The 21661-nt window shown below is 41.9% G+C and overlaps 1 protein-coding gene across 3 annotated transcripts in view; it reads left to right on the forward strand.

Moving 5' to 3' along the window:
• TMCO3 (transmembrane and coiled-coil domains 3) overlaps positions 1-21661 on the forward strand; it is a 71946-nt gene that overhangs the window by 18822 nt on the left and 31463 nt on the right. For all 3 annotated transcript variants that reach the window (XM_073350459.1, XM_073350468.1, XM_073350477.1), the window contains exons 3-6: positions 13935-14114; positions 16400-16591; positions 18316-18444; positions 21486-21578. In XM_073350459.1, the coding sequence (XP_073206560.1) occupies positions 13935-14114; positions 16400-16591; positions 18316-18444; positions 21486-21578 (594 nt within the window). The remainder of the gene's footprint in view (positions 1-13934; positions 14115-16399; positions 16592-18315; positions 18445-21485; positions 21579-21661) is intronic.

Consider the following 21661-nt stretch of genomic DNA (forward strand, 5'->3'; position numbering starts at 1 on the left):
ATTTGTATTAAATGTGTGAATTCCTTGGTTAATATTGATTTGTTCTAGAAAGCACTTTTTCACTTTCCCAGTGGGATGTTAGCTGCAAAAGCCAAACTTCTGGGTGTCTGTGGCCTACTGTCTTCACCTCTTACTCTTAGTAGGCTGAAGCATATAGCTTCTAGCTCCTGAGTGTCATGTCAGTTTCATATTGTTGTTAATTGAAAAAAAGTTTGTTATTCACAGAGGCGAGCCAAAAGAGAAGGCTGGGACAGGGTGCAGTACTGGAGGCTTCTTATGTCTTCCATTCTTCTGCCTTTGACTCTTTCTTACAGCAGAAAACTATGGAGGACAGAGAAGTGACTGAAAGGTCCTTCTATCTTTCAGTAACTTCAGTTTTACCAGGCACCTACTAGCCAGATGCTGATACAAAAGATAAAGCTGCCAAGCAGGGTCCAGGGACATATACTAATAGTAATTCTACCACTCTCCCCTTTCCCTAACAGCAGAGGGTGGGTTCTCAGCAGGGGATTGCCCTTAAATCTTGCTGATGGGTCCCATCATAGGTTCCAAGTCCGTGGGTGCTCCGGGGCTGGAGCACCCATGGGGAAAAATTGGTGGGTGCTCTGCGCCCACTGGCAGCTCCCTGCCCCCCGCGACCCAGCTCACCTCTGTCTCCGCTCCGCCTCTACCTCCTCCCCTGAGTGCGCCATGGCTCCTCTTCTCCCCCTAGCTCCCAGCGCTTGTCACTGCGAAAGCACTGGGGGGGAGGAGGGGGAATGCGGCATGCTTGGGGAAGAGGCAGGGCCAGGGCGGGTATTTGGGGAAGGAGTCCAATAGGGTCAGAGAGGGGGTGGGGACTTTGGGGAAGGGGTTGGAATGGGGGCGGGGTGGGAGTGGCGTCGGGGTGGGAGGGGTTGAGCACCCACTGGTGCCAGGAAAAGTTGGCACCTATGGGTCCCATTCTTGTTACGCACACACTCTAGGGCACTCACCTTTACCCAGTTCCTAAGGCTCAAGGAGTACCCCAGTTGATTTAGGCACCCCTACCCTTTCTCAGTTCGTAGGGCTCTAGGCAAAAGGCACACACCCTTACCTACTTCCTAGGGCTCAGGGCATACTCTTCTGTGGGCAGAGCCGTCCCTACCCGTACGCAGCTGCGTAGGTCACCAGGAAATTTGGGGCACCAAATTTTCTGGTGCCCTGTGCAGCTGCATGCTGCTCCAGCCCCTGCCATGCCTCTTCCCATGGCCCCTGCCCCTGCTCCGCCTTAGCCCCACCTCTTCCTGCCCCTGCTCTGCCCGTGCCCCAGCCCCGCCCCTGAGGACTGCAGCAGGGCTGGGCCCACACTCACTGGCGGCAGGAAGTACAGCAACCCAGCCCCTGCTGCACTGCTGCTGAGTGCTGGGGGGCGGTTCCCCCCCTGCCCCCCAAGCCAGCCCCGCCCCCTCCCCCAGCGGAGGCCTGGGGCCAGTCCGTCTCTCCCCACTTCCCCCCAGAGGTCTTCTCCTTCTCCTCCCCCGTTCGGGGGAGCTGTGTAGGGCCCCAGAATAGCTTGGAATGGCCCTGTCTATGGGTTTGCAGGATCTTTTTACCAGTGAAAGAGCCTTACGCAGTAATAGCCTTATAATCTATTTATTAACAATTACCAAGCAAAATACACATGCTAAGCATAAAGTGCTATGCTCACCAATCCTGATCATGTAGGCAGACTTTCCCTGTTGGCCCGGCAAGGTCCATCTCATCTCAGTTCTGGTTGCTGCATGTCAAAGTGGTTGTGCAAAGGATTCTTAGCAGCTCTGATTTTAGGCTGCCTCTTGGTGGAGGGGTGGGGTGAGATCTTCTTCTTTTAGGTCTTTCCTCCTCCTTCCCTTTTCCTTTCTTTTTCCTTCCAAGCTGGTCTCTTTCTTCAGCCTGTTTATGTAGTGAAACTTGAGTCCTGCTTAGCTATACCTTAACAAATCAGTTTACTAAGATATTACAAAAGAATTCTTTGACCAATCCTAACATATTGTGAAATAATTCTTTACCCAATCATACCCCACCACTTCAGTTTATTTAAATCTTGTAAAATTAATTATGCAACAGACAGAAACAATCAAAGAACCAGACAGAAACCATACAGATAAACAATAGAGAAGTGGGGACCATAAAAGCAAAACAATAAAGAAGTAGAGATTTCACACCCACCACTGTTGTTAAGTGATTCTTTGCCAGATTAGAATGCTATCAAACAAAGTTTTCTTTAAACATTTTAAGAGATTCCTTGCTTATCTGATGATGGTTGGTACTATTAGGAGGGGTCCTTCTTAACAGCCCAATATTACATTGTTTTGATAATCCAGGAAGTATTTGGAGAGTGTTGGGGACAACTTCCTGGTACAAGTCCTGGAGCAACCGACTAGAGGCAGTGTTCCTCTTGACCTGCTGCTTACAAACAGGGAAGAATTGTTAGGGGAAGTAGAAGTGGGTGACAACCTAGGCAGCAGTGACCATGAAATTTGTTGAGTTCAGGATCCTCACAAAAGGAAGAAAGGAGATTAGCACAATATGGACCCTGGACTTCAGAAAAGCAGACTTAGACTCCCTTTGGGAACTGATGGGCAGGATACCCTGGGAAGCTAATATGAGGGGGCAAGGAGTCCAGGAGAGCTGGCTGTATTTTAAAGAAGCCTTCTTGAGGGCACAGGAACAAACCATCCAGAAGTGCAGAAAGAATAGCAAATATGGCAGGCGACCAGCTTGGCTTAACGGTGAAATGTTCGTTGAGCTTAAACTCAAAAAGAAGTGGAAATTAGCACAGCTGACTAGGGAGGAGTATAAAAATATTGCTAGAGCATGCATGGGTGTAATCAGGAAGGCCAAGGCACAATTGGAGTTGCAGCTAGCAAGGCATGTGAAGGGTAACAAGAAGCGTTTCTACAGGCATGTTAGCAACAAGGAAAAGGTCAGGGAAAGTGTGGGACCCTTACTGAATGCGGGAGGCAACATAGTGACAGATGATGTGGAAAAAGCTGAAGTACTCAATGCTTTTTTTGCCTCAGTCTTCCCAGACAAGGTCAGCTCCCAGTCTGCTGCACTGGGCAACACAGGATGGGGAGGAGGTGAGCAGCCCTCAGTGGTGAAAGAACAGGTTAAGGGCTATTTAGAGAAGCTGGACGTGCACAACTCAATGGGTCCAGATCTAATGCATCCAAGGGTGCTGAGGGAGTTGGCAAGTGGCTCTGCAATCACATCAGCCATTATCTTTGAAAATTCATGGCGTTTGGCGGAGGTCCTGGACAATTGGAAAAAGGCAAAAATAGTGCCCATATTTTAAAAAAAGGGAAGAAAGAGAATCCAGGAAGCTACAGACTGGTCAGCCTCACTTCAGTCCCCACCAGAATCGTGGAGCAGGTCCTCAAGGAATCCATTTTGAAGCACTTGGAGGAGAGGAAGGTGATCAGGAATAGTCAACATGGATTCACCAAGGGCAAATCATGCCTGACTAACCTGATTGCCTTCTATGATGAGATGACTGGCTCTGTGGATATGGGGAAGCGGTGGATGAGAGATATCTTGACTTTAGCAAAGCTTTTGATACGGTCTCCCACAGTATTCTTGCCAGCAAGTTAGGAATTATGGATTGGATGAATGGACTATAAGGTGGATAGAAAGCTGGCTAGATTGTCAGGCTCAATGGGTAGTGCTCAATGGCTCAATGTCTAGTTGGCAGCTGGTATCAAGCAGAATGCCCCAGGGGTCGGTCCTGGGGCCAGTTTTGTTCAACATCTTTATCAATGATCTGGATGATGGGATTAATTGCACCTTCCGCAAGTTCGTAGATGACACCAAGCTTGGGGGGGAGGTAGATACACTGGAGGGTAGGGATAGGGTCCAGAGTGATCTAGACAAATTGGAGGATTGGCCAAAAGAAATCTGATGAGGTTCAACAAGGACAAATGCAGAGTCCTGCATTTAGGAAGAAAGAATCCCATGCACCGCTACAGGTTGGGGACCAACTGGCTAAGCAGCAGTTCTGCAGAAAAGGACCTGGGGATTACAGTGTACGAGAAGCTGGATGAGAGTCAGCAGTGTGCCCTCATTGCCAAGAAGGCCAACGGTATATTGGGCTGTATTAGTAGGAGCATTGCCAGCAGATTAAGGGAAGTGATTATTCTTCTCTATTTGGCACTGGTGAGGCCACACCTGGAGTATTGTGTCCAGTTTTGGTCCCCCACTACAGAAGGGATGTGGACAAATTGGAGAGAGTCCAGCGAAGGGCAACAAAAATGATTAGGGGTCTGGAACACATGATTTATGAGGAGAGGCTGAGGGAACTGGGATTGTTTAGTCTGCAGAAGAGAAGAATGAGGGGGGATTTGATAGCTGCTTTCAACTACCTGAGAGGTAGTTCCAGAGAGGATGGTTCTAGACTATTCTCAGTGGTGGAAGAGGACAGGACAAGGAGTAATGGTCTCAAGTTGCAGTGGGGGAGATTTAGGTTGGATATTAGGAAAAACTTTTTCACTAGGAGGGTGGTGAAACACTGGAATGCGTTACCTAGGGAGGTGGTGGAATCTCCTTCCTTAGAAGTTTTTAAGGTCAGGCTTGACAAAGCCCTGGCTGGGATGATTTAATTGGGGATTGGTCCTGCTTTGAGCAGGGGGTTGGACTAGATGACCTCCTGAGGTCCCTTCCAATCCTGATATTCTATGATTCTATGATTTGATAGCAGCCTTCAACTACCTGAAGGGAGGTTCCAAAGAGGATGGAGCTCAGCTGTTCTCAGTGGTGGCAGATGACAGAACAAGGAGCAATGGTCTCAAGTTACAGTGGGGGAGGTCTAGGTTGGATATTTGGAAACACTGTTTCACTAGGAGGGTGGTGAAGCACTGGAATGGGTTACCTAGGGAGGTGGTGGAATCTCCATCCTTAGAGGTTTTTAAGGCCCAGCTTGACAAAGCCCTGGCTGGGATGATTTAGTGAGTGTTAGTCCTGCTTTGAGCAGGGCATTGGACTAGATCTCCTGAGGTCTCTTCTAACCCTAATATTCTATGATTTTATCGTTCTAATTTGGAAGGAATGTGAGGATGTGACTTTGTGCTTCTTGGCTTATGGCTGCTCCTCTCCTAATATGACTTCAGAAAAATGCCTCAGACCTTACATCCTCATTTTGCATATCTATCTCTAGGTGTTCAGTCCTGTGGCTAGTAGGTGGTGTAAATTTTTCAAGTGCAGATAATACTGGTGCAGATTCTGCCATTTTGTGGTCTGGTGTCTCATTCTAGCCAATGTGAGGCACCGTGCAGTGTGTACTGTCCTATGCTTTTGACTAGGTCTGGTCAGAGCAGCAGCTTTGAAGCAGCACTTGCTTTTCATGCAGGGCTGGCCTTACTATGAGGTGACCTGAGGCAGCCACCTCAGGTGCCAGACTGTTCGGGGGCACCACTAGAACCCAGAGTGTAGAAAATTGTCTACTGCTGGTGCATATGTATTCTCTCTGCTCTAGATGCACAGAGATGGTGGAGTGCTGTGCTGGAGGAAGGAGAAAAGGTGAGAGAATAACAGAAAGCAGCAGGAGCTGCAGGGAGAGAGAGGAGGAGGAGCCTCTTATGTACCTCTCTAGCACCCCTGGTGCCTGGACTGATTAACACCAGCTTCTCAGGGAGCTTCCTGTTTCCTGCTGCTTCCCTGAACTCACCTGAGGAGAACAGGCAGCCAACTGAAGTAGTAGGAGCCAGTTAGGCCCTTAAGTCGCTGATATCTTCCCTTACTCAGGCCCTGCTACCAGCCTGCTTATTTGTCCCCTTCAACTGAGTGAGAGCCACTATAGCTGGCACAGAACAGCAGTCATGAGTGAAAGAAGAATACATCACTCTGGAGCAGCATTCAGAAAAAGAAAGAAAGCAAAGGAAGTTTTTCTATCTAAGCAGGAAGGAGCTCTCCTGAGATACATAGACACAAATGTTTATGGTGAGCCTTCCGGCCCCAGTGGGTGGTGAGGAAATGCCTGATCTTCCAGTTAGTCAGAGTGCAGGTGACCTGGCAGCTACTGCAGCATCCATATCTCCATCTCAAATGGATGTAACCACTTTTCTTCAGGAATTTGCATGTAGATCAGAGAAGAGTGTGGTGGAGGCACAAGAAACAGCTGCTGCTGAGTTTAGTTCCTTAAGTCTAGATGATTCAGGACTGTGGACCCACTTGAGCAGTAGCCTGGGGGACTTCCTTGTACTGCATGGACCACAGCAAGTGAAAAACTTCATGTTCCCCAAAGACAATGAAAATAGAAGTTTCCATCCAACACATTACTGGCGTGAAATCCCCAATGGTGACAAAGTGGAGAGGCCATGGCTTATGTACTCAAAAACTCAAAATGCTGCCTACTGTTTTTGTTGCAGACTCTTCCAGTCTAATGTTCCAGCCACATTGGGTTCTACAGGAACAAAGGACTGGAAAAATCTGGCTAGAAATCTGACATGCCATGAGAAGGCAGCAAATCACCAGAGAGCATTCCATAGGTGGAAAGAGCTTGAGATGAGACTAAGGTTAAAGGCTACCATAGATGATCAGCATCAAGAGAAGATTGCATCAGAGTCTCTTTACTGGCAAAATGTTCTGAAAAGGCTCATTGCCATTGTGAGAATGCTTGCTACCCAAAACCTAGCACTGCGTGGCACTTCAGATCAGCTGTATGTGCCAAACAATGGACACTTCCTTACAATTGTGGAGCTGATGGCTGAGTTTGATGGTGTACACCAGGAGCATCTAAAAAGAGTCCCTACCCAAGAAATGTACACACACCACTACCTTGGAAAAACAATTCAAAATGAGCTCATACAGTTACTGGCAACAAAAGTCAAACAGAAGATTGTGGCAGATCTGAAGTCAGCAAGATATTACTTTATTCTGGACTGCACACCTCACATCAGCCATACGGAACAAATGACTTTAATGGGTGTGTTCTGTAACAACAACAGAACCTAGTGAAAATGTCCCTGCAATGGTGACTGTCAGAGAGCATTTCCTAGAATTTATTAACATTGATGATACTACAGGAGCTGGTATGACAAATGTGCTTCTTAAAAAGCTGGAAGGTATGGGAATTGCGATAGCTGACATGAGAGGTCAGGGCTACGATAATGGTGCCACATTAGAGGAAAGAACAGAGGAGTGCAGACACGGATCCGAGAGTTTAACAGTCGAGCTTTTTTGTCCCATGCAGTTCTCATTCTTTGAACTTGGTGGTCAGTGATGCAGCATCAGCTTCCAGTGAGGCTGCTGAATTTTTTAATGTAATTCAAAGCGTCTATGTATTTTTCTCTGCATCAACTCGTCGATGGCAAATTTTGAAGAAACATCTGGGAACATCCTCTCTGACACTGAAACCACTGAGTGCCACACGACAGGAAAGTCAAGTGGAGGCGATAAAGCCTATCAAACACCAAATTGGGAAGATAGATGATGCCATAATTAGCATTATCCTCCATAATGGCAATGACAGGAACTGTTTGTGGGAGAACAGTGGCAAAGGGAAATAGAATCACCAGAAACATATATAACTTCAGATTTCTGTGTAGCTTAGTATTGTGGCATGACATACTGTTTGAAATAAATGTTGTAAGCAAGAGAATCCAAGGTGTTGACCTTGATATATCTGGAGCAACGGAACAACTGGGCAAAGCGAAGTCATACGTACGGTCTTACCGGTCAAAAGAGGGATTTCAAAACTTTCTGAAGAGGGCACAGAAGTTGGCAGAGGAACTTCACACTGAAGCTATTTTCCTACCCATTCAAGAATATAAGAGTAACTGAAGAAGGAGGCATTTTGATTACGCGGCACGAGATAATCCCATAAGAGACTCCAAACAACAATTCAAAGTTGAATTCTTTAACCAGGTGCTAGATTCTCCAACTGACTGTAAGGCACAACATTTCATGCAGCTCAAGGAACACAGTAGTGTATTTGGGGTGTTGTATGATATTCCAAAACTCCTCGCTATACCTGAAGAAGACCTACACCAGCAAGGCACTAGAGACAGCGTTGACACATGATGACATGCGCGATATTGATGCGAGTGATTTAGGTGATGAACTGAAAGCCCTTTCAAGATACATTTCAGCAGGATCAACTCCAAAGGCTTTTCTGGAATATATGTGCACAAAGAAGATGACCACCCTCTTTCCAAATGCTTTTGTCGCTCTGCGCATACTTCTAACATTTCTTGTAACAATTGCCAGTGGAGAATGCAGCTTCTCCAAGCTGAAGTTAATCAAAACACATCTATGCTCCATAATGACACAGGAGAGGCTGGTTGGCCTGCAACCATCTCCATAGATCATGAGCTGGCCCAGACTGGGGACCTTCAGGAAGCAGTTCAAATCTTTGCAAGCAAGAAGGCATGGAAAGGACCACTTTGATTATTCAAACAGATAAAAATGCCAGTGTTTAGTATGCAGACAAGAAAAGTTACATTTACTGTTCAGGCGTTTAAAAGTTAAATGTTACTTAATTTTTGAACAAGGCATTTTAAGTTGTTCTCCTTTATTGGGGTAGGTAGCAGAGCAGTACCATGAGAGGAGTAGAACAGGAAGAAGGCAGAATTGAGACGTTTCAAAGTTTTGGCCCAAGCAAGTCAAGTCATGGGGGCATCATTTGAGCTCCCCGCCTCAGGTGCCAAAATGGTGTGGGCCAGCCCTGTTTTCATGGACCCACCTGCCATTCCTTGCAGATGGCTCCTTCTACTCCATTGCAGGATTGGGGCATTTGCAAAGCTCTGGCAAGGGTGGAATAGTAAAGGACTCTCTGGATAAATATTACAGAAGTTCTGCCTCCAACTGTCCTTCAAGTGATCAGAGATCTTTTGTGTTACTGTTCAGATGTAGCTAATCTGTTTTCAGTTTATAGCCTTATTTACTTTACCACAGTTGATCTCTAACTTGTTTTTTCTACAGTTTGTCCTTGTGATGTTGCACTCCATATGTTTATAGAAATATGCTTGAGTGTAAATATAATGTAAATGGAATATGCTTTATGCAAAAGGTCTCTTGTAAAGAATCATTACAAAGCTCATCATGTACTGAGCGTGTTCATCCTGTTCGTATGAATGTATCGGAAGCTAGAAATATAAAGTGTTACTCTGAACTCCAATTGTAACTATGCAAAGTGTGGGCCATTAATGGTGGCTTGGAATCTTGATGGCTCCCATCAAGAAGGATAATTGGTGGTAAATGGCTCTGTTTACTTGCAAGCCTCCACTGCACACATGCAGGCCAGTCCTGGAGGAAAGGAGCCGGGGCTCACAGGACATGTGACCATGTCACCTGTTACTGGACTCCATCTTTAACCTGGTGCTTTTCCATTTATAAGGAGGGGAGGGAACGCACAGAGACACAAAGGATTCCCACCTTGTGCCAAAGCTATAAAAGGGGGTGGAACAGAACAAAGGGGATTCGAGTCATGAGAAATCCCCTAGTTACCACCTGAGCTGGAGCAAATAAGAACTGTACCAGGAAAAAGGATTGGGCCCAGATTAGGAAGGAGTCCAGTCTGTGAAAGAAGCTTACTGGAACATCTCTGAGGGTGAGATTTTATCTGTAATCAGTTTCTTAATGTATTAGGCTAAGACTTGCGTGGTTTTGTTTTATTTTGTTTGGTAACTTACTTTGTTCTGTGTGTTATTACTTGGAACCACTTAAATCCTACTTTTATATTTAATAAAATCACTTTTGCTTATTATTGAACCAGAGTTAGTGACTAATATCTGGGGGAGCAAACAGCTGTGCATAGCTCTCTATCAGTGTTATAGAGGGCGGACAATTTGAGTTAACCCTGTGTAAGCTTTATACAGTTTAAAACGGATTTATCTGGGGTTTGGATCCCATTGGGAGCTGGGTGTCTGGGTGCTAGAGACAGGAACACTTGCTAAGACATTCTCAGTTAAGTTTGCAGCTTTGGGGGACATGGTTCAGACCTGAGTCTGTGTTTGCAGCAGGCTAGTGTGTCTGGCTCAACAAGGCAGGATTCTGAAGACCAAAGCTGGCAGGGAAAAAGGGCTCAGCGGTAGTCTCAATGCATCAGGTGACAGTCCCAAGGGGGTCTCTGTGGCCGAACCTGTCACAGTCCTGACCTAGGGGAGGAGCTGGCATGAATTGCTCCTCTTGTAAGGAAAAACCACCAGGATTCTAAAGGCATCCTATATTTCTCTCACAGTACAAGGAGAGTGTCTGTCTGTGCATCAGATCCAGAGCTGCTGGGAGACGTTTTTACCCTTCAAACAGTGCTTTCTAGCAGAGAGCTATAAAGGGTTGGGAAGCATACAGCCTCCCAGAAAAGTATGAAAGTGCAAATAGTCTTTACCAGGGGACTAGATAGAAAAGCTAAAGCTATTGACATTTGGCCTGGCCACATTTGCTGTTAATTTTTCCCCCAACACCACTTATTCTAGGAACATTGTCAAAGATCTGTCTGGCAAAGGGTAATTTTCATCGTGCCAGTGAGACTGTGGGTTCTGGCAATTCTAAACATGACAATAAACAAATCTGTACACCAAGGCCAGGGTTTTCGTCACAACCTGGAGTCTGTGACTGGAAAGAGTTTTTTAAAGGGGTAATCTGAAGTGACAGGGTTGTTCTGAACAGATTGTTGTCACAACATTAACATCAAAGAAGCTATTAATGATTTGTCACTAAATGGGATGGACTTGTTCTCTGTGTAAAGGGAGAACAATGTCATTTATAAAAGAAAACTGCTCATGTCTTCTGCTACATGCAATACAATTTTTTATGCTTGGTGTTGGTGTTAGATCCATTAAGGTCCAGATAGTGGCTGTTACTAGTGTTTTGGATCCAAACAAAAGCAGAAGCCTGGCATCACATTCTATTTTCCAAATTCTTACATGCTCTCACTAAGTTAATGCATCTCAGTCTTTTAAAAATGTTTCTCTCTACCACCTTCATTCTCTTCCCTATTCCAAAGAAACTCATGGTAATGTTTTGTGCTCTGACCGAGAGAGTGGATTTAAAATCAACAATTCTTTTGGAAAAAATCAGATTTTTTTTTAATTTTATTTAAATTATAATAAATTCAGATTTCATTTTAAACAGGTTTATTTTTAAAAAGAAAACTTAATACAAAATATGTTAAGGCCTAAACTTATTAAAATGTTTTAAAACATTAATTTTAAAATAAATATGCTGGTTCCATGAGCCTTTATCAAAAACATTGAGTTAAAGGCTGCTTTTCTATATGAAGAATCGGGGAAAACATCTAGCGTTTGAAGTCAAGCTTTATAAATCTGGAACAATAGGTCAGCCTAAGTAATTTTAGGAGACTCTCATTTTGAATAGACTTAGGTGAGTAGGAACTTAAGCTTCAGTCATTTTCACTTAGGCATATTTGAAATTTTTCCCAAGGCTGACTTGAAATATTAATTCACTGGCTATTGTTAATCCTGCTGTTTTAATAAATCATTTAGTTGTAAATGTGATGCATGTTGTGATAAGAGATTTATCCAAAACATTTAAAGTTGTTTTGTTTAATAAAAATAAATTGGATATACGGTTTTGTGTTTTTAATTAAATTCCAGTTACCATCCTTAGATTGGTGAGGCTCATCTGGAGTACTGTGTCCAGTTTTGGGCCCCACACTACAAGAAGGATGTGGATAAATTGGAAAGAGTCCAGCGAAGGGCAACAAAAATGATTAGGGGTCTGGAACACATGACTTATGAGGAGAGGCTGAGGGAACTGGGATTGTTTAGTCTGCAGAAGAGAAGAATGAGGGGGGATTTGATAGCTGCTTTCAGCTACCTGAGAGGTAGTTCCAGAGAGGATGGTTCTAGACTATTCTCAGTGGTGGAAGAGGACAGGACAAGGAGTAATGGTCTCAAGTTGCAGTGGGGGAGATTTAGGTTGGATATTAGGAAAAACTTTTTCACTAGGAGGGTGGTGAAACACTGGAATGCGTTGCCTAAGGAGGTGGTGGAATCTCCTTCCTTAGAAGTTTTTAAGGTCAGGCTTGACAAAGCCCTGGCTGGGATGATTTAATTGGGGATTGGTCCTGCTTTTGAGCAGGGGGTTGGACTAGATGACCTCCTGAGGTCCCTTCCAACCCTGATATTCTATGATCCTAAGGCACCTTGACACAAATCATGAGAGAGTTAATTAGTTAATAAGCAATATATCATTCACCATTTTCTAACATACTAAAATGTACAGTTAGCTTAATATTTTCATATTCTTATTATGTAATTGCTTAAATAAAACAGATATAGTTATAACGTACCCTCCTAGGTAGCAAAAAGATGCACTAGATTTGGTACAAAGACTCTAGTTGTAAATTAAGGTGTTTTAATGGTTGTCAGCCAATGAGAATGCACCTTTCTTTAGAAAAGAACAAGTACAAATAGAAAAGTTGATTTAAAATCAATTATTTAATTCAAGGCTTTCCAGTTGGTGGTTTAAATCATGATTTAAATAGCCTTGATTTAAATCACTCCACCCTGTTGACAGAGCATTCTATGAATCTCTTGCTTCAGTAACTACTTACTAGTTAAAGGTTGCAATCTTAGTAGTTGTAACCTTGACCAGTAGCCTATTTGAGCTGGTACATTGTCAATAGATAATATTGCACCTTCCATTGTTCTGCTATCCTTTCTGCACCTAGAAAAGAAGTACTTGTGGCACCTTAGGGACTAACCAATTTGTTTGAGCATAAGCTTTCGTGAGCTACAGCTCACTTGAGCTATAGCTCACGAAAGCTTATGCTCAAATAAATTGGTTAGTCTCTAAGGTGCCACAAGTACTCCTTTTCTTTTTGCGAATACAGACTAACACGGCTGCTACTCTGAAATCTTTCTGCACCTGAAATTCCAGAGGAGGAGAAACAGCTAAAATTTGATAGTGAAGCCATAACAGTATATTTGTAATGTACTGAATCACCAGATGTCAGCACTTTGTTCTTCCTTACATCTGAAGTGCAGGGACCAAAACACTTCAGACTAAAAGCATAAGACATTGACTTGGAAAGGTGCACAAGAAATCAGGCATTTAATTGCCTTCTGACATCAGGACATATAATGCAGCAGTGTCTTTTTATACAGAGTGAGCAGGAACCTCAACCATTTTATGCAACACAGCTACTTGATTGTTGATCTCTACTTTTTCCACGTGCTACGAATTAGATCTCTGGTATCTGAAGCTTTATTTACCAGAGCGATCTCTAGGTCACAGCCAAACCAAACACAGGCTTACCTTTTTGTTTCATCTTGTTCTCTATTTAGAATGCTTTTTCTCAGTGTAAACACTTTTTCTGATTATCTACATCCCATTTGTAAGGGTTAGCGGATGCATCTTTGAAAAAGAAATATTTTCTTACCTGCTAATTTCTGTTGTTGGAAAGCATGCTTATAAATCTCACCTTCCCTTTTCTGAGTTCACTTGACATGTTCATGTTTTTTCTGTTTATGGTTGCACAATTGTGGCCTTTTAAAAAAAAAAAATCCTGATTTTATATAGAGGTTTATAAAACTTTGAGCATATTTTCCATTATATTTGTTTGCTTAGTAATAGCTAGTGAAGTCATACTTTTTAGTTCACTATGCTCTAATTTCCTTGCTAAAATATATATTTTTCAATTGTACTTGGCTTTGGAATTAAGAAACTCTCTAGAAGATATATTAGGGTGTCCCCTCTGTGATACTTCCTGGTCCTCAGCTTTCCAACTGCTTTTAAATGTTATAAAAGAACAGAGGAATCCACCTGTAAGATGAGTTTTCTCAAGTAATAAATAAAAGGTAGAAAAATAACTGAAGTCTCAGTAGAATTATTTGCATAAAATTTGCTATGAAGTTCTAATTCTTGTAAAATGGTTTGTTTCAAAAATAGTATAAATAAATGTTAATAAGGTGGAATGTTGTCCTGTTCAAAGATCAAATAAAAACTTCATTCGTATTTGCTGTAAAATCCAACAGGAGGAAACAGAATATGTTGAACTTTTAGCAGCAGAAAAACATCAGGTTGAAGCCCTTAAGAACATGCAGCATCAAAATAAAAGCCTGTCCATGCTAGATGAAATTCTTGAAGATGTTAGGAAAGCGGCCGATAGGCTGGAAGAGGAAATAGAAGAACATGCCTTTGATGACAACAAATCAGTAAGTGATGTAGAAATCGTTCTGCTTTTTAATTCATATACTTTCATTTTTAGATCGAACTAAGCATTGCATTGATGCTACTTTTATGTCAGATGTAATAAATGGTGGTGGTAATTTTAGTGACAACTTTAAAATATTTGACCTTATTACATATCTTTCTTGTCCCTTGATTCCCACAGAAGAAATTGTTTGTTTAGAGCTATTATGACTGCTTGCCAGGAAGCAGGTACTCTGTCATCTCCCATATCACTAGTGTGTTTTGTCTCTTATGGTCTGGAAGTCTTAAATATGATTGCCACTTTTAACTATTAGGTTGTGGAACAGACTTGCACATCGTGATGTTGACATAACCGTTCAGGGTCCTCTAGCCCAATGATATTTGGAGTGTCTAGGCTCTCAAAATACAGGCTCACCCTGTTAAAATTAGCCTCCATTTTTATTTCTGATTTTTTTTCTTCCTCCTTTTTTGTTGAGAATATAATGGGAGAAGGAGAACCCTTGAAATTAGGTTTCACAGTCTGAAAAAAGGAATAGTGTACAAGGTAAGGGCATGAAACACCTCTGTTGCATTTGCAGTGGCTTTTTTCCATGGACTTCATCTGTTTTCAGTATCTTGGACTAATTGCAATGGCTCTGTGGGTGTGGGAGACTCGGGGAAAGAAACAATCCCCAGGTTAACCTTGTGAGTGTGTTGGAGTAAGGAACACATCCATTTCTCCATGCCTTCTCCATCAGCCTTCCTTAGAGCCTCTCCAGTCAGTCCTGTTATCTGAACATAAGGTCGCAGCTCTTTGGCCTTGGCTTCTACTCTTGGAAGTTCTGGTGGGAAAGGTTTTTGTTGGCTTGCAGTACCTGGTGCAAGGTCTGTGCAGTTCATGAGTTGTGTTACGGGGGACAGGAAGTTGTCCTTTAGGAGGGAGCCGGGGCCTCTCTAGGCCCCTTTTGTGGTGGCCTCCTGCTGGGAAACAACTAGCTGTTATGTTTTTTCTACTCTAAGCTGGCCCATCCTTGTAGATGGGGGGGTCATGGTTAGCAGGAGCACCAGTGACCAGGGAGTAGTTGGCAATAGCACTGTGTTCTGTTACCCCTGCTAGTAGTGGTACAGCCTAATGGTGTCAGGCTGTGTGGAAGGAGGCCAGGTGTGTCTGCAGACCCCTTTCATGCTGCATTTCCTGCTAATTGGCAAGAGGTTGAATGGTTCCTTTTTCTCCAATATATTTCTTTTCTCTCTTCCTCCCTCTGCTTCTGCTGGTGGGGGAGAAGGAATAAAGTATCAGTCAGAGGCCTTCTCAGGTCCCCACTTCAGTTTAGCAAGAAGCATTCAGTATTTTCTTGTAATTTTTCTTGAACCAAAGCAAAACATGTAACTAATACCAAACCTGGGCTACAAACCAGACTTTTGTAAGGAAAAGAGCACTATTAACAGAGAATCAGTAATCTAAACATAAGTTTTCATCAAAAATATAGCCAACTAGGATAACACAATAGGGATGGTATCCCTAGCCTCTGTTTGCCAGAAGCTGGGAATGGGCGACAGGGGATGGATTACTTGATGAATGTTCTGTTCATTCCCTCTGGAGCATCTGGCATTGGTCACTGTTGGAAGACAGGATACTGGGCTATATGGACTTGTGGTCTGACCCAGTATGGCCATTTTTATGTCCTTATAAAAAGGAAAGGAAAATAATTCTATTAAGCCTCCTATGCAAGATAATAGCAATCGCACATAAAACAGGCAAACAGGACTTGTCATGTGCAATCCACATACAATAAATACTCCTTTTAGGAGACAGACTCCAGAAGTGTTCATATTGGCCCATTAGATGTTCAGAGTCTTCAACACTCATTGTTAATTAGTAACACCTAGTGCTTATATAGCGCCTTTCATCTGTAAATCTCAAAGCGCTTTGGAAAGACCCATTTTACATACGGGGAAACTGAGGTATAGGGAGGTGAAGTTACTTGCCCAAGGTCACTCAGCAGATCAATGGCAGAGCCAGGAATAGAACCCTGTCTCCTGAATTCCAGTCTGGTGTATTATACACTAGGCCATACTGCCTCCCTTCCAACACTGACATCACTCTAGTGCCATTCATGCCTGTCCCCATCAGTGTCTTCATTCCCTAAATTCCTAATTGTGTTATCTTTATAGTAACAAACCCTCAATATCTAATCAGTATTTGAACTTGTTTATATGTTTGTTATAAAAAGCAGATTGTGTAAAAAATATCAGTCTGAGACTTGAATATCTACTTTTCTACTGAGAAATGCTTGCTTTCTGCCAGGTGAGAGGTGTCAACTTTGAAGCAGTTTTAAGGGTGGAAGAAGATGAAGCAGACTCCAAGAGAAATATTTCAAAAAGAAAAGTGGAAGATGACTTAGGTCTTAGCATGCTTATTGATTCCCAAAACAATCAGTATATACTTACCAAGCCCAGGGATTCAACCATCCCTCGTGCTGATCGCCATTTCATAAAGGTAAATTGTTATACATTTATTTAGAGTATTGTCTATCTTGATCTAGTAGATGGAAAAGTTCTCAAATTCCACCCTTGTTCCCTTATCAAAAACTTAGTGTTGCACTTACCTTGATCTTCCTGAAGATAAGGAAAAGAATGTAGTTTACATGTTCAGAACACTATTATCAGCCCTTAACTTTTAAAAAACAAATCTTTTAAACATTTTTAAAACAAATTTCTTCAGACAAGGCAAAAGCACTCGTCTTCTTTCAGCCCTTTGAACTGTACATACTAAGACTGTAGTTTAAAATAAAAAAAATTCTGCAATCTGATACCACCAGTCTGGAAAACTTGTATCAGTTGTTCTCATCATGTGAGCTTCTAGCAGAAGCACCAGTCAACATGTACCAGATGTTTTGGTGTAAAGGATCCTTGGTCTTGCCCTGTCTCTCCCAAACACACATTTCTTGTGTTTCCTCCCTCGTAGTGAGTCATTTCCCCTTCATCAGGACTGTGAACCATTGCCTAAAAGGGTCATAGAGCATCCTCTTGTTCCAGGACCCTCAATCTTCAGATCAGTTTGCAGTTCCAATGAATCGGTGGTGGTGGTGGTGCAGAATCTTTTGCAAGAAGTAAGAAACTCTGTTCTGTCTATTCACTTTCCGGTAGGAGACATAACACTTCCTTTGTTTTTCTCTAGCTAAAATATTAGAAGAAAGAAATGGGCAAAGAAAAATGCAAAGGTTATCTGATTTTGAGCTTGTAGTATGAAAGCCTGGGGCCGCCTCCTTTTTGGGATGTGAGAGGGGATAGATCTGGATAGAATTAGAGATGCAAACCTGTAGTTTATACTTTTTCACCAGACCAACACTTTATGTAACTACTGAGACATTTTTGGCCATGTTTTTGCCACATTTTTGGCCAGTTTTGAGATCAGTTATCGAAAGACTTTGCTGCATGCACCCCCGCCATTCTCTTCTGTAAGGGACTAATTCCAGACTGATGAATCCAGAAATTAGAATGTTTTATATGTAAATGATGTTTCTGTATTTTGGATACACCAGTTTGGAAGGTCTCTCATTAGTATTACAGATATTAATGCTTTGATATACGTGGTTCATTAGCATTCTTGTTGTTCATTTTGAATTTTTTTGCGACAGTTGGTTTGTTTTTCATTTGGGAATATGAGCTACTTCTGGCTGATACTTTTTAATATTATGGATTTAGCTCTTCCTTTAATATTTCCTTGTATTTCTCTCTTATGGAAGCTTCATTTGGGAAGGTCAAGAGAGACATGGCAGGATTCAAAGTCCTCAGAGCCAAAACTTTTGGCATAATATCACTGTCTGATCTGTGTCAGATTTTTTTGTCTGACTTGTGTGCTGAGAGCAGCTTTCCAGAGCTGTGTGTCTAATATACAGAAACATCAATTACAGGTTAAAAAAATTACTTTTTTAATCCTCTCAGCTGCAAAAACGGGCAAGGTATATTACATTTACAAAAACACAACTCTGTTCCTCAGTTTCTTAATCTGTAAGTGGCAGTAGTGATGCTTACCACATAAGAGTTTTGAGGCTCAGTTCATTCATATCTGTAACGTTCTTTGAACTCTGCAGATGGAAGATATTGTCTAAATTTATTTTTACATTGCCACTAAACTTTAAGGGTTGGAAATAGCCCTTAATTTCACCACAACTTCCTCATGACTTTTATATTCATATATTAATCAATTTTATACACTAGGATATTGTGACCATAGGAATGTTATCTTTGCCGTGTGGCTGGTTGTGCACAATGATAGGATTGCCAACCATGTTTGGGTACATCATCTGTGGAGTACTCTTGGGACCATCAGGGTTAAACAGCATTAAGGTAAGAGAATGACTTTTTTTTTAATACCTGTCTTCATTTTTAGGGTTGCTTTAATAATTTTTTTAAAGATTTACAGTATTGCCAACTTCCATTGTTTGAAAATCATGAGACAGGCCCCAGAAAATCGTAGGATTTTAAGGAGACTACGTCTGGTGTTCTTTTTATTTGCCTTCTGATTTCAGATCCTTTAGCATTCATTCATGTTTTCGAGTTTTTCTCCAGCCCCAGGAAGGGTAAAAACTTACTTTTTTTAAATGAAAGCAAGTGAGTTTTCTCTAGGCTAATTACAGTGAGAAATTGTTTTCCTGTGGAGTTGGAATAAAACCCTACTTTTCCGTATTATAGTTGTTCCTACTCAGGGGCTCTGCTGTGATCTGTGCTGTGTTGTTGTAGCCATGTTGGTTCCAGGATATTAAAAAGACAGGATGCGTGAGGTAATATATTTTATTGGACCAGCTTCTGTTGGTGAGAGAGACAAGCTTTTGAGCTTACAAAGAGCTCTTCAAGTCTTCTCCTATGATCTGTCATGTTTCTCATGAGTAAATAAATAAAATTCACTAACCTAAGAATTGTTTCACACTATCGCCTCTGAGTTTTAGAAGGATGCGGCCTGTAGGAGGAAGGGAGAGGCAGGCCGGATTCTAGTCTGGGAGGTACAGAGAACATCTCTCACTTCCCCATAATCAATGGTGTTCTTTATCCCGTTTTCTATCTACCTCTCTTGCTTTGAATCTTCTAACTGTTGAGAAGTATTAGGTGGTGATGCTGTTGCTATGGGAAGAGAGGCATCTGCCTTTTCCACTTTGCTGTCACTGTGTCATTTTCTCCCTGCAATGAAAAGCAAAGAGGTGGCAGAGTGATCAGAGATACAACCACAGGGCTTCTGAATAGCAGAGAGAAGAGCACCAACTTCAGTCTATTGGAATGAATTATAGGTCGAGAAAATATTCAACCCTGCAAAGCAATATAGTAGCTAGGCAGAGGCTCCCTCCCTTATGAAGACATCAGAGACATGTGTCCCCTGAGGTGTGATTTAGGACTACCTTTGGCTTCATGTACATTTAGCTCAGGAGACATCAATCCATATTCAGTAAGTGCAATTAATAGGCATTTATTTACAAATTTACCAAGTTCAGCCCTTTTAGAATCTCTAATTTTAAATTTAATTCTGTCAGAATTATTGCCAAAAACACAAGAGAAATAAACACTGTGAAATTCTTGTCTGTGTAAACAGGAGTTCTAGGCCTGTCTCCCCTGCTATAAAATGGGAAATGAGATGAGTAAAAATTGATCTATGGAATTGTAATCAAAAGATCTCAAAGTGCTTTACAAACACTGAAGAAGTATTTAATGCAAACCACATGAGGATTGTTATGAATTCCTTTTGTAGACAAAATACATTGAACATTTTTAGAATTCAAATCTTTACAGCTGAAAATAAACTTATAGATGGTATTTTCAAAAGTACTTGGCATTGGCTTAACTCTGCTCCCACTGACTTCAGTGACCATTTACATTTTCAGAACACAATGTTTCCACTAAATAATGGCACTGGTCTCTTCACCTTTACATTAATTTTAATGCAGTTAGTCATGCACTTGTCAGGTTCTTACAAAATTATATTAGTGCATTTATTTATAATCACTGTCAAATACTGAAGGATGATAATGTTATGGGTGGGATTTTCAGCAATGCTCAGCATTGGCCTCTGCAAACTTGAGTGCTTTGAAAACTTTCTTTGCTTTCTGCATAGCCACAGAATAAAATCTTTTAAAAAAAATGTATTTTGTAATCTGACTCAACATAAGATTTGTCACTGACTCTCTAGTTATCTCTGTCTTGCTTCATCTGTCACAGGTAATCTGTAAACTGTGAGGACGAAGCAGGGGAGGGAGTTTAGGGACTATTGTAGCAATAATGGAGAACAGAAGATTAGTTTGGTGGGACTTAAAACATAGATAAAATAATCTGTTGGAGGAAGAATAAACTTCTCTTAAACTCAAATTTTCAACTTCCTTCATGCATTCCTAGAAGAATACAAACAAAAATGGCAAAACTCATTTCAGCCAATCTTAGCAAAAGTCCACTTCCAGAGTAAGCACGCAAAGCTTTAGTTTCCAAGAGAGAGATTTGCCCAATAAGTGAGGGATTGAAAATTGGAGAGAAGGTAGTTAATGAATATGTAATTACAAAAAATTCTGTGTACTTACAGTAGACACATGCTTTAAAAATTTGACTGTTTAGTGATAAAGATGTTTTAGAACAGATCAGGGGTTCGTTATAATTTTCATAGTGTGCACCACATGTTAATAGAGAGGTTGTCTTGCAGGACACCACCTCTGTGCGATTGCACAGGCCATCACCCTTTTGTTTCCAGTCACATAACATGCCAATATCACTTTTCAAAGTAACTGCTGTAGCTGCTGCAAGGAAGTATTTATGTATTTTTAGCTGTCTAATGTGAAGTGTTCAGTCACTTGTGAAAAAAACTAATACCTACTTTTGCTCTTCATTTAATCTGTTCTATTATTCTCTCCCCTTGCTGCACCTGTACATGCTTCTCTGCCACCTGGTCCCCTTGTCTTTGTCCTGCACCTACTTCCCTGCTGGTTGGTTTCCTTCTCCTCTGGAAATGTTGCCCAGCTGCTTCATTATTTTTTTCCACTCTTTGGGACATTTGTCTCCTATTGGTGATTGGTGGCGCCAGTTCCTGAAGGCAGCTCTTGTTCTGTTTTCACCACTCCTTATGTAGCAACAGCCCCTAAAAAGAGGCAGGTAGGCAGGTTCCTTCTTGTTTGTAAGTCATCTTTGTAAAAGAGAGCCTGGCCACCTTCAAAAATAGTTGTGAACAAAGAGAGCCAGCACCATATGACTACCAGTAAGTGCTCCACAGACCACAATTTGGGTACTGCCTGTCTAGAAATTTGTACATGTACCATCCTATGTCCCATAGCACTGCATAGCTAAAATAGTAATGTAGATGTGATTATATTCTCGTAAGCAGACTAGTACACTGAACATTTTATATTCTTATTTTGCAGTCTATTGTACAAGTGGAGACATTAGGAGAGTTTGGTGTGTTCTTCACCTTGTTTCTAGTTGGTCTGGAGTTTTCCCCTGAAAGGCTGAGAAAGGTATTTTTGTATAAAACTTCTGCATTTCAGGATTTGATTGGTCGTGATGAAGTTATCAATTATATTTCAGCATTTAAAAGCCT

This window comes from Lepidochelys kempii, chromosome 1 (assembly GCF_965140265.1).
Source record: "Lepidochelys kempii isolate rLepKem1 chromosome 1, rLepKem1.hap2, whole genome shotgun sequence".
NCBI lineage: Eukaryota > Metazoa > Chordata > Testudines > Cheloniidae > Lepidochelys > Lepidochelys kempii.